This window comes from Anguilla rostrata, chromosome 8 (genome assembly GCF_018555375.3).
Source record: "Anguilla rostrata isolate EN2019 chromosome 8, ASM1855537v3, whole genome shotgun sequence".
Classification (NCBI taxonomy): Eukaryota; Metazoa; Chordata; class Actinopteri; order Anguilliformes; family Anguillidae; genus Anguilla; species Anguilla rostrata.
Genome location: NC_057940.1, coordinates 17,751,713 through 17,768,575, shown reverse-complemented (window position 1 = coordinate 17,768,575; position 16,863 = coordinate 17,751,713). Strand labels below are relative to the sequence as shown.

At 42.0% G+C, this 16,863-nt stretch overlaps 1 protein-coding gene across 5 annotated transcripts; it reads left to right on the top strand.

The window, feature by feature from the left end:
- Positions 1 to 552: 552 nt before the first annotated feature.
- Positions 553 to 16,805, top strand: LOC135261001 (DDB1- and CUL4-associated factor 11-like). Of its 5 annotated transcripts, none has more exons than XM_064346819.1 (15): positions 553 to 888; positions 4,450 to 4,566; positions 5,518 to 5,651; positions 5,896 to 6,014; positions 6,901 to 6,965; positions 8,056 to 8,156; positions 10,257 to 10,403; positions 10,837 to 10,891; positions 11,303 to 11,371; positions 11,552 to 11,609; positions 13,104 to 13,289; positions 14,176 to 14,329; positions 14,651 to 14,803; positions 15,808 to 15,914; positions 16,278 to 16,805. In XM_064346819.1, exons 2-15 carry the CDS (start codon positions 4,457 to 4,459, stop codon positions 16,356 to 16,358), a joined length of 1,539 nt encoding a protein of 512 aa, XP_064202889.1. In that variant the 5' UTR covers positions 553 to 888; positions 4,450 to 4,456; the 3' UTR covers positions 16,359 to 16,805. The 5 variants fall into 5 exon arrangements, with proteins under 5 accessions (XP_064202889.1, XP_064202885.1, XP_064202887.1 ...); XM_064346815.1 differs by having other exon boundaries at positions 4,423 to 4,566; XM_064346817.1 differs by lacking the exon at positions 553 to 888 and adding an exon at positions 896 to 1,252 and having other exon boundaries at positions 4,423 to 4,566.
- The last annotated feature ends 58 nt before the right edge of the window (positions 16,806 to 16,863 follow it).

Sequence of the window (16,863 nt, the reverse complement as noted above, 5' to 3'; positions counted from 1 at the left end):
AATATATAATAATAATAATTTTTTTAAACATGAATTTGAAAATTAATTATCATGGGTTCACAGTGATGTCACTTTTCCTTTCAAAGAAATGAATAATTTAGAAAAGATAGCAAATCCAACGTTAATCTAATAGTGTGAGGAACAGAAATTTGTGTTTTACTGTATATTTATCTGAGAGAAATATATCCAGGATATTCCCTCAATATCCCCTTTCAAATTAAATTTACGTAATATCTCTGCTAACTCCACAGAGAGATGTCAAATTGTTAGCTTCTTGATGCCCTGTTTTGGCCCAGGGTTGCAGTTGGTGCCATTTTGGATATGAAGTCCTTTATCCCTTTATTGCCTATAAAACCCGGAAACGCATGAACCTGCCTGCTTGGTTAATGCCGTGGGTGAACCGCAAGCGTTTTAAAAATTCAACCCATTTCAATCGAGTTGGTTTGGATTTGTCACATGGAGATTTTTTGCCAATTAAAAGGGAAAGCCGTTCTGTGGTGAAAGCGTAGACAATTACTATCCGGTTTCCGCTTTCAGGACGGGGCAGTGATCATGTGACAGCAGGGCATGAACTACCGACGTCAAGCGTGTACACCAGAGGTGTACACAACATCGCGTTTTGGGGGTGGTAAATGATACCTAACGTTAGGTATTAATAAGCCGATAAGCAAGGACTTTGTTATCAGTAATATAACTGGCTATATTATGTACCAGTTTAGTAGATATCTGTAATGTTGTGTTTTTCCCGCCACCCTTGAGAAAAGTTTAGTTTTTATTGCGTTAGCTATAAGCTAACGAAACTATATTCGTAGTTAATTACAAGTTCAGGCAACATCTGGAAAAACGGCGCTAAAACGTCAAGACAACTTTACCACGCCAAAGAAAACGGTAATTGCTTTGGTGTTTAGTTAGCTGTTTGTTTGCTAGTCCCGTTAGTTGGATATTTAGCTAGCGTACGAGCTGTATAGTGACAGCGAAAATGTTAGCGTAGTGAGCCACGCTGTTGGCTTATTTAGTCAATCAGCTGGTTTACAACTATGAACGTTAAAGATTATCGATACTGTTTATTTTGACAAGTTTTGTTGACACATCATATTAGCTGGCAGACTTACTCACAGATTAGACGACTCGGAGGTAGTTAATATTTACTTCAGAATTTGTGAAGCTAGAGATCTATCAAGATGAAGTAGTGTAGAAAATGTACTCTTAAGAGATGCTCTGTCAGAACGAAGACCGATGTCAGTCTTTAAAGGTGATGATTGACCTTCTTCACTATGTTTACAATAATTTATTTCACACATATAGGCATGTTTTAAAGATGATAATACCCCATACACCAAGTCATAGCCAGGGGTGTAAAGTCAGAAAGTAGAAGTCCTGTCATGTGTTTCTTCCACCCATGAACTCCAGTTGATTTCACTAATTAGGTCTAGCTCCTGGCTGAAGAATTGCGCTTATTGTATTAGCAAATCCAGGTGATTAGAACAAAATACTGGGGAGGACCTTTACTGGATTTTCCACTTCTGGTCATAGGTAATTTGTTTGATGAATGTGATGCTAATGTTATGGCAACACTTTGACTTCTCACTCAGTCACCAGATCTGAAAACAAATGCCTGATGCATTTGCATTTTCCACATTTTTAATTTTGCGTGAGTTGATTTATTGTGGAAGAGTGATGTAGGCCAATATTCATGTAATTTTACAATGTCTAAAGGTAGCAACGTTGGACTCATGACTTTGGCCATGGTCATACCTGTTAGCTCTACATCATATTAGGCCAGAAACATACCCTACGTAAGTATGCTTAACGCAAATAGCAATGCCAGGCCGATGCTCTGCAAACGCATGGCTCTGTTGTGCATACACTGACTGGTATATACTAAACGTGCATTCTTATGTCCCTGTGGTGGTAATAAACCCGAGGCCTCAAGGGGGCAATCCAGGACAGTTTGGAGCACAAAATGAAGGAGACTGGTTCATCCCGGGGTGCAGTGTGCATCTCAGTATTCGAAAATGTATCCTCCTTTGCTCCACTACCACCTCAGTCTTTCACATCACCTCCTTGAGGTGTCTGGTTTATAAGCTCTGCAGGGATATAAGAGTATGTACCAATCAGTGGTATGTTCCATCAGGACGTGCGTTCGCAGTGCACTGGCCTGCCATTGTCATTTGCGTTCACATACTTACGCAGGGTATTTTTATGGCCTGACACTGCAACTCGTGCTTGCGTTGTGTTAAGAATTTCAGGTGACACATTTTAGAACGCAACAACGCATGAAACCGACTTTGCATGGCAAAGCGTCTGTTCGCATACTTACGTAGGGTCTGTTTTGTGGGGTGGGGAACCTACATTCTCGGGGGGTCCGAGGTCAGGCTTAAAAAATTTTTTTTTTAAATAAAGCAATTAAATGTTTATTTCTGATGACCTTTGAGAACAGAATATACTTATTACTGTGGTTGTAAGCAGGTCAAATGGTTCTTGTGAAAAATGATAGTTAATGCAAAAACTTTTCCAATACACCCTGCAAAGTAGACTTGACTACCATATTTTCTTGACCAGACTGCTGTTCTATAACATAAGACACCTCCAGACGAAAAAAGCATAGCTCTGTCTGTATTATTAGCAGGAATTAATACAGTTCAGTTTACCAGTGAATTGTAGGAAAGTGTTGCAATCATTGTGGCAGCAAAGATATCTTTCATGCAGTGATTTTATTACATAGCCAACATATAGGCCTAACACAAAAAATGTAATATTTGCCTTAATAATGCTATTAGTCAATAACAATAACAATTCCCCCATAAACTAGAATTATTTAATCATAAACCGAATTACATCGATATCTCCCGCAACCTAGTTGTCTTTAAGGTTGTTTTTCAAAGAAATGCCGAATGTCTGGGCCCTTCCTTTTCACTTGCTGCATTATTTTAAGTCAAGCCATGCAATGACTGCAAACACAAGTATATGAGAATAATGAAGATGGAGGAATTAAAATTCATTCTACAGTTTTGTGAAACCATTTGCAGATCTGGAAATCCATTCAACAGAGATGTGAAACTATTTACAGATTTGTGAATCCATTCTACAGATTTGTGACTTTTGCTACAGAAATACCTCCTACTGCCTCTGCAAATTAATTAGTGTGTGATAAGTAGGGAGTCGAACGGACAACTGATCCCGAAGTTAATTTGCTCTGTCTTTGGGGGATTGAGCTTCTCGTTAACATTTTGAAGTTACTCTCTGTATAGTAGGTGGGGGGTTATAACTGTCGTCTGATTTGAGATTTTGAGAATTTGTATTTCAAGTTTTGCGGCATCGGCACTTTACGGTTTGTCAACTTACTGCTTTATGGAAATAATCTTGCGCACCTCCTACCTGCCTCACTGTAAAATCTGCATATTTTAACGTCAGGTGTTACGTTGTTAAAGTTTGTTGAGACTTCTGACGGAGTTGGTAGCTACAGTCCTCGGTCGGCAGGTAATTATTAAATGAGTAAAAATCAAGTTCGCGTAAACGTTAACGTGCTGGTGAGATATAGCCTATAGGCTAGTGTTAGAGATAACATTACCGATTTGTTGGAAATGTAAGACCAGAGTGCCCGGGTAGCTACTTAGCTCGCTGCCTTGCTATCGTCGCTATGCAAGCTGCTTAGCAGTTTCCTGGATTTTATATTCATGCTATAGACCACGAAACACTGAATGCCCTGTACAAGCCACTGTAAAACCGGTAGGTCGTTAGAAACGTAAGTAAGTATCGAAATCCTGTATCGCACACAAAAACGGTCTGGGCCAAACATACAGTAGCCTAAACTTAAATTATCGATATGGAAATTCAAGTTGTTTTGAAGAAGTGTTAGTGTGGTGGCTGCGTGGATAATTAAAAAAAAAAAAGAATTGGCACAAAACTCATAGGCATTTGTTTGCTGAAATAGTTATATGATTTGCTTGAGCATTAGTCAGTAGGTGGTACTGGTTTTGGGCAGTATATATATATATATATATATATATATATATATATATATATATATATATTCCCATCCTGTTGATTTATTCTTCATTTGTTACACCTGTCACTGTGAAAGATAATAGGTCCAGAACGCTCCATGGCTTTAAACATTAAATACGAAAGCTTAGTTACCCAAGTAGCAAAAAAAAAAAGTTGATGAGTACTGTGGAACATGATGTTATTTGACCTAATACTCTTGCCTTTGTAGGCAAAGGTTAAAAAAAAAAAAATGTAAAGAATGTAAAATAGATGGAATATGAATATTCTGCGATTGCATAACATTTTACATTGCAAAAGTTTGCTCATATTACAGGAATAGAATGTTCACCAATTCAATTTGAAAAGCCAGAAAAAAGTTCTGAGGATGCAGAGGACCTGTAATGAGTGTAATCAGTTGATATTTTCTGTGTCAAGATCTTGCTCTATGGGCTCTCGGTACAGTTCTGGGATGTCTGGTCGGGGTTTCAGTGGCAACCCAGGCCAGTCAGAATCAGGCAGACAGCAAGCAGAGGAAGATGACGAAGACGTATCTCAAGTTGTGACTTACTTACTTAGCAGGCAAGTGACAGGCAGCTACTGATTTGTTTTATGAAACTACTTCACTGACATGTTGTGTTGTCCTACCATTGTAAGACTAATACACTGTGTAGCCCTGTGTTTGCATTGCACTTCAGCATATAGTGAATTCACACGGTTTTAACACATCAGAACTACTTTATTATCTTGTAAGTGTGCTGATTAATGAAGTCTGTATGCCATATCTGTGTGCCACTCTGTGCGTCTGTGAGTCCCATAGAGCTTTCCCTGTAAATCTAACTTTGAACTGATGTAAATGGTACTGCTACATTGCTGTTATAGTTCTTACTGCTAAATTAAGATAACCCCCATAAAGCCTGATTCTGTTGCTGTAATGGGCAGAATGCATGCTCTGAGCTTTGTCTTCTGAGTGGTCTACTGCATGGAAGAGTGCAGTCAGAATTTCAGAGATCGGCTTGGATCCTTGTGTCCTCCAGATGAACTTCTGAATGTAATCCAACTATGCTGTGAAATATTGCAGTAATTAGACATTACAAGAGTTCAATTGGTTTATTGTACAGTATTTTGAACTAACACACTAATTCTTTCAGTGAGAACATACTGTTTGTACTTCATTCAGACAGTATACACTGTCATATATTATTGCTCATATGTGACAAATATGATGTTTTGCTGAATTCTGTTTAATTCAAGTGATTGTCCATCAATTTTCAAGTTTCATATGAGCAAAAATACACCTAAAAGCTGCTAAGAACATTCATCTAATTTCAGCAAATAATCCTCTTTCACCTCTTTCATCTCCTTTTACCATGGGTGTTATTATTTATGTATAAACCATAATGTTGATTATTCTCATTTTGCTAACAAGTTGCAAGAATAGATGGTGGACCCAAGAAACTACCATTGGCTTTTCTCCAGGACTGTATTCCACACTTTCTGGTAATACCTGTCTCCCCTCTGTTTTGATTGAAGGGGCCAGGTGCGTCTGGTCAGTGGAGGTGGATCAACAGGGTTGCAGTTTGTCCAATCATATTCTAACTCTGATGATTCTGATGACAGTGATGAAACCTGGGAAGGTGACCATAGAAGTCGTTACAGTCCCCCAGGTAAGCAGCTTTAACTGTACTGCAGGAGCTGTTTAAATGTGAATTAAGCTTTCTGCTGTGGTACAAGTTGGTGTTTATACAGTATGACTGAATAGAGTGTGCTTGAAAAATGTCTACCTTTGGCCATTAATCTGTCGGACAGACAGGTTGGATATATTTATGCCCGTGTTCATGTTTGTCTTTGAGCTTGTCCTTCACTGAACTCACAACTGATTCTGACCGACCTGCATATTTACACCTTCAGTGGACTCCGATCCGGACACTCGGGATCTGGATCAGAGTGAGATCCGAACTCAGATCCTCCAAGCCACTGCCTCCTCAGGGTCAAAGGGCAAACAAAGTTTTACTCAAATGCTGAAAGAGGTGAGGGGGATGTTGGGGCGGGGGGGTCAGGTGTGCAGCTACTTACTGCTGCAGACTGAAGGGGGAGCTGCTCAATCCTCCCATTTCTTACTTAAAGGTTAACTGAAAATAAATGGGTTGATCCTTGCCTCTTCTAAGTATGTATCCATGTTAAAAAGCTCCTCCTTTAAGTTAACTGAAATACTTCTATTTTATTCTCTGAAATGTTCATTCATTTAAAGCTTCGTAACCTACAAGCATCATGCTAATAGGCGACTAGCATCATGCTGCATTTTATGAACTGGAGACAGATAGGTGCAGAGTGAAGGTTTTGACTAATTTAAGAAATTATTGGTCTCAAAAAAAAGAGTGTTTAATAACAGCCATGGCTACATTCTGTGAAGTTTCATATGGAAATAGGGAAAAACATTAATATATTTGATACAGGAATTTGTAAATAAAGTGCCTGTTTGTAGCTCATGCGTTAGTCAGGAGGAATCTTGTGCTGATATCAATGTATGAAAATTTTGTAAGGAAATTGGATTTCTCTGCTTTGAAATCAGTTCATTGTCTTTCATAATGTGAACCTACTGAACTGTGGAGTAAGCAATATAAAATGAGGGTATTTGTGAATGTTACCTTTTAAATTAGATGAACAAATGATTTGTGTGTAATTTCTGTTTTATATAAAGGTTACTTTTTTGGGACAAAAGTGAAAGCAGAAGGAATTTAATATTCTTTTATTTTTGTTGATGTGTCAGTAGTGAATGTCTGCAGTGTAGTGACAGCACGCTAGAGTGAAATTTATTGGGCTTGTAGTTGCTTTAGATTCCTATGTGGTAGCCCTCTGGTCATGTGTTGGTTTGTGGATTGTATTGTGGTAATTGTTTGGTTTGTCTGATTTCAGAGAGAGTGGGGCCGCTGTCTGGGTACCAGTTTCTCTCACGGAGAGTGCAGCCGTATTCGCTCGCAGTGAGTGATCTGGAATACTGCCTGCAAACTCCCTTCCCTCAGCGCTGCACACTCCTTCTCCTCTGCACTGCACACTCCCTCCCCTCTACACTGTACACTCCCTCCCCTGTAGACTGCACACTCCCTCCCCTCTACACTGCGCACTCCCTCCCCTCTACACTGCACACTCCCTTCCCTGAAGTCTGCACACTTCTTCCCCTCTGCACTGCACACTCCCTCCCCTCTACACTGTACACTCCCTCCCCTCTACACTCGCACTCCCTCCTCTACCTCACTCCTCCTGAAGTCTGCACACTTCTTCCCCTCTGCACTGCACACTCCTTCTCCTCTGCACTGCACACTCCCTCCCCTCTACACTGCACACTCCCTCCCCTGTAGACTGCACACTCCCTCCCCTCTACACTCTGTCCTTCAACAGAGATGACACCGCAAACCACAATCGCAATGACACTGTCTGTAAAATTAAGAAGAATGAACTTTGGGCATATTCTTTCACTGTGAATCATCCCTTTCAGACATGTTGTGCTTCACCTGTACTTAATTAGATTATCTGATTAAAGAGCAGAGCAGATTAGGGATCGGTTTTTATTGTAACGACATTGACAGCAGCCTTCTGCATCAGGACAATGATTAAAGCAGTGTGTTGTGCATTTGTAATTATGCTAAAGTGAACTCAATTAAGACTTCCGTCAAAAGCGTGACTCACAATAGCGTGCAAAATGGGTAAATTATGATAAGTTACATGAATGCAGTGTATAATAATTTATTTATGACAGCAATATGGACTACTATAGACTCACATCAATGGTGTCGTATTCTTAGATGTTTCTCACAGCTATTGCTTTGAAATCTTGCATAGGTATTAGCAGCAGTGGTTATGGTCCTCTCTGCTCAATAATTCCCAGTTCATTGTCTTACATGGCTAACATCCTTTTCCAGGGCAACCTGGAAACCTTCTTGCATTTGACATATATTCCATTTATAAGGCTGAATATTTTATTAAGAAAATATACTGAGGGCCTCCCTCAGCGATACAACTTTCTGTCAATCAAACCCATAAAATTCTGTCATTTGCTGCCCCTGCCCCCAGTTTCTTACCCAATCAGGTAACACACAAGGAGATCTACCAGCAGAAGGCATTCTGTGGGGTCTACAGCGAGGATGGTGACAGCTTCCTTTCAGCATGCCAAGGTGAGCACTTATCACTGTATTTTTTAAAATGTGAGTTTTATTTTCAATTGGTTTTTTAAATTGACTTGTTTTGCATTTATTCATATCTACCCGGAGTGTAGCAGTTGGATATTGTTGTCTACAATGACATGCAAACTCTGACCTAGAACTGTAGATGTGACTCATGGTAAATGGTAAATGGATTGCATTTATATAGCGCTTTTATCCAAAGCGCTTTACAATTGATGCCTCTCATTCACCAGAGCTGTTAGGGGTTAGGTGTCTTGCTCAGGGACACTTCGACACACCCAGGGCGGGGATCAAACCAGCAACCCTCCGACTGCCAGACAGCCGCTCTTACCGCCTGAGCTATGTCGCCCCCATAGCTGATGTTGAGTGAATATGAGTGCAATAGAAAATAGGTAGTTCATTTCCATTGGTGCATCTTTATTTGTAATAACTAGGGCCACTAGTTGGTCTCCACCATGTGACCTGCAAGGATTTAAATTTGTATTTCAATTGTTATCCTCCAGGGGTCCCCATAGACACTGCAACGGCACAGTCAAATTACTGATCATACAATTGAGTTTCTAATTGAGACAATTATAAAGAACAATTAGTTGATATAATATGGAAGAGTCAGGAAGGAAGATGAACATGGAGGGATGTTTAAATGCTACAAAAAGCATGTCTTTGAGCCAGTGGTCCTCACTCCTGGTCCCGGAGAGCACAGCAACCGATCAGTTAAACTCAGGTCACATGGTTTCTTGAATCTGAATCGGTCACTGATCTCAAGGTAAAAACAAAAACCAGTAGACTCTGTGGCTCTCCAGGACCAGGGTTGAGTATCGCTGGAGTAAAAATAAAAATGCAACTATATAAAGCAGGAGAAGTCAGGATTAAGTAATATATGTTTAATTTCTTAATCCATCGGTTTTAACAGTTAACACCCTTGTTTAATGTTCAGCTATTTGAATACCTAACGTGCATCAACAGTTAAAACACCTCACTTATCAAGCATGTTAAATAAATATATTTGATTTAATTAATTAATTAATTAATTGTCATCCAGCATATCAATTATCAGTTAAATTGCCGAATTTGTTGATAGGCAGAGCAACCTTAGGAAGTAATCCAGCTCAGCTATTTAATACCTCTAGAGCAGTGGAAAGTAAACATGGAAGTTTACTTCTGTTTCCAACAACAGAGATGTTTGTGGACAAATAATTGTTAAAACCAGCCAGTCGAAATCTCCACCTTCAGGCAGAATATTTTCCATGTAACAAAACCAAATTGCACCGCTTCAGCAGTCAACCATCTCAGTTCGGTGTCACAGATTGCAATCTAACTTAAAACCAAAAGGAACGTTATCTTTGTGTGTCCTGTAGCCGCCCCATGCCTCTGGGCCCAAAAATAGTGTTCTGTGTCTCACCAGGAGTAGTTAGATGCTCAGGGAAAGGAGACACCATGACACCTGTTGAGGGGAGGGAGAGAAAAATAGACCCTTAGCATTACTCTAATTGCCCCAAGGATGTTTCCTTTGTGGTGGGGGCAGCAGGGATAGAGAGAGTTCCTATGGTCGAAACAGAGCAAGCTACTCAATCACAAGTGACACTGCGTGGTCTATGAGCAAGTTTGACTGATCAAAAATTAAATTGCCTATCTCTCAAAGAGGATAATGAAAAAACCGTATTCAACTTAGTCTTGATTGAAGACCATGATTAGTCTTATTATGAATGAACTTTTTTGAGCAAGTTAAATGTTAAAAACTGCACTTATTTTTAATGTGGGCATTTCTCACTGCTTCTAACATATCATGCCCCTATTTAGAAATACTGCTGCGTGTCCAAGGTAGTATGCAATAAAACTGAATTTAACATGTGAATGTCGCTTGTCAATCATCGTCTGGGTTTAATTAGAGGCAATTACTTCATCAGCTTAGATTATTGAGGTGGTGAAAATGGGGTAATTGTTTGAGAAGGAGCTTGGGAAAGAGGCTATCGCTACCTCTAGCTGGCAGAGGACTGAAGTGCCATGCGAGAAAACAAGGGGAGATAAGCTAGTGGCCCTACGTATAACATATAACCCTATTGTGACATTGATTGGTTGTTTCTGCCTTAGATCATAACATCCGCCTTTATGACACCAGCAAGGGGCGCTTTGCTCTGAAGAACATGGTGAAGGCGCGGGACATGGGCTGGAGCGTGCTGGACGTCTGCTTCACCCCTGACTCGCATAGTGTGCTCTACTCCAGCTGGTCGGACTGCAGTAAGACAGAACTTTATCCTGGTTGATTTGCACAAGCAAAACCCGCCTGATGTTGGGAGAGGGCGTGGCCTCACAGCCTGGCTCCACCCATTAGGGGTGGGGCTAACCATTGTTTTGAGTCTTTTGAAATAAGCCTGTGATTAGCAGCACATTAGCTTCGCCCAGTATGGAAGCTTGGCTACATGGAGCCTGAAAACAGCCACTAGGTTGTGGGGATGCTTTTTATCTGCTACATACAAATAAATTGTTGTTGAATTTATTCACTGAGCTGCTGTTACATCATCAGTTCAGTGTCCTTCCTGCTCCTCACCCAAAACTTCAAGCTTTCTCTCTCTCTCTCTCTCTCTCTCTCTCTCCCTCCCTCCCTCCCTCCCTCCATCCCTCTCTCTCTCTGTATCTTTCCCTCCCTACCTCTCCCACCCCCTGTGTGTAGTTCATGTCTGCAGCCTAGACAGCACCAGTCAGACCCACACTGCTCTGCAGCTAAAGTAAGTGTTAATCCCCCCCCCCCCCAGTGATAAATGAATGAGTTTTCCTTCTGGTTTGGATACATTTATTTCAGTGATGTTCACTGGAGATCCAAACACAGGTTTTGCTTTTCATTATAAGTTTTGCCTGCCTGTTGATCTGGATGTCAGTCAGATGATTGACAGACATCTGATCAGCATTTCAAAGGCAATGCCATTAGTGTATCACGTAATAATGATGCATAATCCATAAATAAGATAATATTGCCAAACATTGTTAAAGTCTTGGCCCCTGCTGCTTTGGATCACATGGTGCTAATGATGCGGTGGGTGGTGTTATAGATGTCTAGTAGCTTCAGATAAGTGTACGGTTAATGTAAACTCTCTCTCACACTCTCTCTTGCTCTCTCTCTCTCTCACACGCACACATAGACCAGATGAGAGGAGGTTCTGTGTGTTCTCTGTGGCCACATCTTCGGATGGAAAGGAGGTCTTGGGTGGGTGAGTGATGACTGCATATGGAACCGCACAAGCTGTGTTCAGTATCTCTGAGAGAGGGTACAAACCTTTTTATCATGATAAGAGTCAATGTCATATTTCAGCATTATGAACTCATAAAACTAACCTCTTATCACCTCCCTCTTTCAAACGAAGAATGTTCTCTTTCTCTCTCTCACACAGAGCGAACGACGGCTGTCTATACGTCTTTGATCGCGAGCAGAACAAGAGAACGCTGAAGGTCAGGTGTGTGTGAGGACGTGTGGATGTGTGCAGTGCTGTCTGGGCTGCAGGGGTTGCTGTTTTCCTGCTCTGCTACAATACACTGCCCTGCTACAATAGGCTGCTCTGCTACAATACACTGCTCTGCTACAATACACTGCTCTGCTACATTACGCTGCTCTGCTACAATACACTGCCCTGCTACAATACACTGCCCTGCTACAATACACTGCTCTGCTACATTACGCTGCTCTGCTACAATACACTGCTCTGCTACAATACACTGCTCTGCTACAATACACTGCTCTGCTACAATACCTGCTCTGCTACAATACACTGCTCTGTACAATACATGCCTGCTACAATAACTGCCCTGCTACAATACTTTCTGCACATCCTGCTACAATACACTGCCTGCTACAATACACTGCTCTGCTACAATACCTGCTCTGCTACAATACACTGCTCTGCTACAATACACTGCTCTGCTACAATACACTGCTCTGCTACAATACACTGCTCTGCTACAATACACTGCCCTGCTACAATATGCTGCTCTGCTACAATACACTGCCCTGCTACAATACACTGCTCTGCTACAATACACTGCCCTGCTACAATACACTGCTCTGCTACATTACGCTGCTCTGCTACAATATGCTGCTCTGCTACAATACACTGCCCTGCTACAATACACTGCTCTGCTACAATACACTGCCCTGCTACAATACACTGCTCTGCTACATTACGCTGCTCTGCTACAATACACTGCCCTGCTACAATACACTGCTCTGCTACATACCTGCTCTGCTACAATACACGCCTGCTACTCCTCCTGCTACAATACACTGCTCTGCTACAATACACTGCCCTGCTACAATACACTGCTCTGCTACAATACACTGCCCTGCTACAATATGCTGCTCTGCTACAATACACTGCTCTGCTACAATACACTGCCCTGCTACAATACACTGCCCTGCTACAATACTCTGCTCTGCTACAATACGCTGCCATTCAAACTACAGACCTCAATCTGCCTCCACCCACTGTCTGTTCTGCTCCAGCATTTATTACGTCTCTAGCCACCGAGACTTTTCAAATGAATACCAAAAAAAGGAAAAAACCAGTTTGTGGGATGAAAATGTAATGCCATCAAGGTTAAGATATTCACAGAAGGGTAAAAAGATGTTATTTACTGGAAATCCTATCTCTCTGGAGGTGCTCCTATCTCTGTGCCTATCTATCTGCCTATGGCTATACATTTGAGCTGCCTTCATAACCTAGAAGATTCATATTTTATTTCAGAAATCATTTTTGTTATAAAAACATACAATAACCACACTCTCGTGCCTTAGAAGCCACATTAAAATTTCTTTGTACTTGTTTTTGCCATCGAATGCATTTAATCCTTTTGAAAATTGGGCAAAGGCTTCATACACTGTAAGCTCAATCTTTCTCAGAGTCAACCCTTCAGAGAGATTCAAGTTCTCTCATTCTTTCTCTCCCTCAGATTTATGCGCACGATGATGACGTGAACGCGGTGACATTCGCCGACCGGTCGTCCCAGCTGCTGTTCTCCGGAAGCGACGATGCCTTGTGCAAAGTGTGGGACAGACGGACGCTCAGGGAGGACAAGCCGGAGCCCGTGGGACAGCTCGCCGGCCACACAGACGGCGTCACGTTCATTCACAGCAAGGTACCTGTGCTCCAGTGGCCAGGCAGGCAGGCTTCTAGGCTACACTCTCAGTCAGGAAGAGCCATGTATTGCTTTCTTTAGCATAACTATGCAGTCGTTGGTGAATTAATTGTGAAAAAAAACTGATGAAAAAGCCATATCTCTCTGCAGCAGAGAATTAGTCTCTTGTGAAAGCGATTGACACTGCGCTCGTTAAACAGCTCTGTTCTGTTTTTATTGCCCCCCACCCTCCACCCCCGCACCCTGTCCGTCTGTCAGACAATGAAACTTGCAATGTCTCTGCATTTACAGCCCTTCAGTCCCGTTCAGGAACCCAACACTGATTTTTATTCTCAGCCCTTACCTGTAGATGGCAGTAAATTGGCGCAGGAAACAGTCTGTGTTTAACTACCGAGATTGTCGCCACCAGAGTAGTTTCATGGTGCTTTATTTAACATTAACCACCTAGCTTCTGTGAGAGTAGTTTAGTTGGAATAACTGGCATATCAAGTTTTAAAACCTGATATGTAACTGCACAGGTAAGGTTTATAAAATTAGTGGAATCTTTTGCATCTTACGTAAATGCAAGCCAGTCATTTTTCAGATGAAAAGAAATAGTAAGCACCTAATTATCATCACATTAAGGCTCATGTCAATGGAAAAATGAAAATGCCTGAGCTAGTGATGACTGTATTGACTGCTATTCAGGCTGTTGTGGAAATGGTCTCTGACACCCTTGCTCTAGCACATCATCCATCAAATATTTCTGAAGCTCCCATGAAGCCACTCAAAGCCAGTGGTACCAGTTTAACTAAGTCAAGGGAGCCGACAAATAGTTTCTCATGCTTCGTTTTTCATGAGGTTTTCAGTCTCTCTCCCCATCTCTCTCTCTTCCCCCTGCGGTCAGGGTGACGCTCGCTACCTCATCAGTAACTCCAAAGATCAGTCCATCAAGCTGTGGGATGTGCGCCGCTTTTCTTCCGGGGAGGGGCTGGCAGCCTCCAGGCTGGCTGTCACTCAGCAGACCTGGGACTACCGCTGGCAGCTGGTCCCCCGGAGAGGTGCGTCCGGGGGCCGGGGGAAGGCTGAGTGGGGAGAGTCCCAGCTGTCATGGTAACAAGCAGGCAGCATTTAGGGATGAGGAAGGTCCAAACCTTAGGCGTTATATGTAATATGTCACGACTGTGATCATGTGACAGGTACTTAACATTGTGGGGTTTGGAGGCAGGCAGAAGGAACATGACCTACCACAGGGTACATTTAGAGGCAGACAGGGGTTTTACGTTCTACAGTTTGAGGTGAAGGACCACAGGGAAAGCTCTCAGGTGTTTTTTTGGAGAGCTTCTGTAAGTTTGTGGTGTTCGCCCTTCTCCCTCCCTCAGCCCTGAAGAGAGACAAGCTGACGGGAGACACGTCGGTGATGACGTACCGCGGCCATGGCGTGCTGCACACGCTCATTCGCTGCCGCTTCTCCCCCGAGTTCAGCACCGGTCAGAGGTTTATCTACACCGGCTGTTCAACAGGGAGAATCATCAGTGAGTTTGTGTGTGTGTGTGTGTGTGTGTGTGTGTGTGAGCGTGCGCGCGCATGTTTTTGTTTTGTGAGTCTGAGTGACTGAGTGAGACAATCAATAACAGATACAGGTAACAGCAGTTTTTTAACCTGGTCTTTGTATCTAATAGATAATAACAGTGTACCAGTGTGTAACTGTCAAAATAAAATGCTTTACTGGCATAAAGTACAATTGTAAATATTGCCAAAGCGTAAATGGATAAATATAGAAACACATGGGAAACACGGATGTAAATTAAATTGAATAATTGCTATATCGAACTGTTGTGACAACAACAACATAAAAAACATAATATTATCATCATTATTATTATTATTCGGGGGAAAGAAAATTTAAATAAATTAATAGTAATATTAGTATATTTTGGTATGAATCACTGTATGTCAGATCATGACAGGCAGTGATGTACTTTGCTGCTGTTGGAGCTATTGGCCCTTCTAGCAGGATCTGTAGTTTTTTTGCTTAAGAATAGAAGTCTTTTATAGTTAGAGGTAATGTGTTTTGTGTTACTCTCTCTGTCTCTGTGTTTAAGTGATAACAGACACAGGTAATAATGTGTGTAACTCTCCCTGTCTCTGTGTCTAAGTGATAACAGACACAGGTAATAATGTGTGTAACTCTCCCTGTCTCTGTGTCTAAGTGATAACAGACACAGGTAATAACTGTGTGTAACTCTCCCTGCCTCTGTGTCTAAGTGATAACAGACACAGGTAATAACTGTGTGTAACTCTCCCTGCCTCTGTGTTTAAGTGATAACAGACACAGGTAATAACTGTGTGTAACTCTCTCTGCCTCTGTGTCTAAGTGATAACAGACACAGGTAATAACTGTGTGTAACTCTCCCTGTCTCTGTGTCTAAGTGATAACAGACACAGGTAATAACTGTGTGTAACTCTCCCTGCCTCTGTGTCTAAGTGATAACAGACACAGGTAATAATGTGTGTAACTCTCCCTGCTCCCTCTCAGTCTATGATGTGCTGACGGGCCGTGTGGTCTCCAGACTCTCTGGACATAAGGCCTGTGTGAGAGACGCCAGCTGGCACCCCTATCAGGACTACATCGTCAGCAGCTCAGTGAGTCACTCTGTGTGTGTGTGTGTGTGTGTGTGTGTGTGCGCGCGCGCGCTTGTGAGTGTATGTGCGTGTGTGTGCGCATGTGCATGCGTGTGTGCGCATGTGTGCATATGTAGTGTGTGTGCGTGTGCGTGTAGTGTGTGCATATGTCAGTGTGTGCGTATGTGTTTGTCTGTGTGTTTGGGTTTGTATGCATGCTTGCTGTAATCTGTGTGTTAAGGTATCTGCTGTAATCTGTCTATTTATGCACATTTAGTTTCATAACAGGTGACTCAAGAGATAGTGTTGGTTGATCAGTGTCAATAGCGTAATTGCCATTATCCTTTCATGGCTGCTGATTTGCTCTCTCCCCCCTCCTCTCAGTGGGACAAAGCAGTGTGCATGTGGGAGCACAGGAAGACGCACCTGTTGGATGAAGAGAGAGGGATCAGGCGCCTGACATGAAGAATGAGGGAAGCAAGTGGAAGCTGAAGGACAGCTTGTTTTTCAGGGAGAGAGAGAGAGAGAGAGGGGGAGAACACAGACACATGCTGAACTCCTTAAATATTTATGCTGGGAATTTTCTGTGTGGTTGTGGGGTGCTGGGCTGCAGTCTTCCTATTTACTTCCTGTTTTATGGAAGCCATTGTGTTAGCTGGCCTATAGTAACGAAGCTACTACAAATACAGCAAAGCTGCAGCTTGTTAAGGACAAACTCCACAGCAGCATACCCCTAATACATTTTGAAATGGACAATTTTACTGATTGTCAGAATAAATGTGACTATTATGTAGCAGAATACTGTGACCTGTTCCCAATCTGTTTTGTTGTTTTGGACAAAACCACGCTCTTAAATTCCAAAGAATACTGAATTGGTATTTGTGGTGTGGGGATGGCTGTTTAAGCCACTCTGTCCTGGGTCAATTAGCCTGCCAATTTATCTAATCTAACCAATTGGCAGGTCTATTAG

What these genes read in the sequence shown, in the direction of transcription:
- LOC135261001 (XM_064346815.1), top strand. Translation starts at nt 4,433, where the DNA reads ATGGGCTCTCGGTACAGTTCTGGGATGTCTGGTCGGGGTTTCAGTGGC. An exon ending in AAGTCGTTACAGTCCCCCAG is followed by an intron (nt 5,652 to 5,895) that starts GTAAGCAGCTTT and finishes TTACACCTTCAG; the next exon opens with TGGACTCCGATCCGGACACT. An exon ending in GGAAAGGAGGTCTTGGGTGG is followed by an intron (nt 11,372 to 11,551) that starts GTGAGTGATGAC and finishes TCTCTCACACAG; the next exon opens with AGCGAACGACGGCTGTCTAT.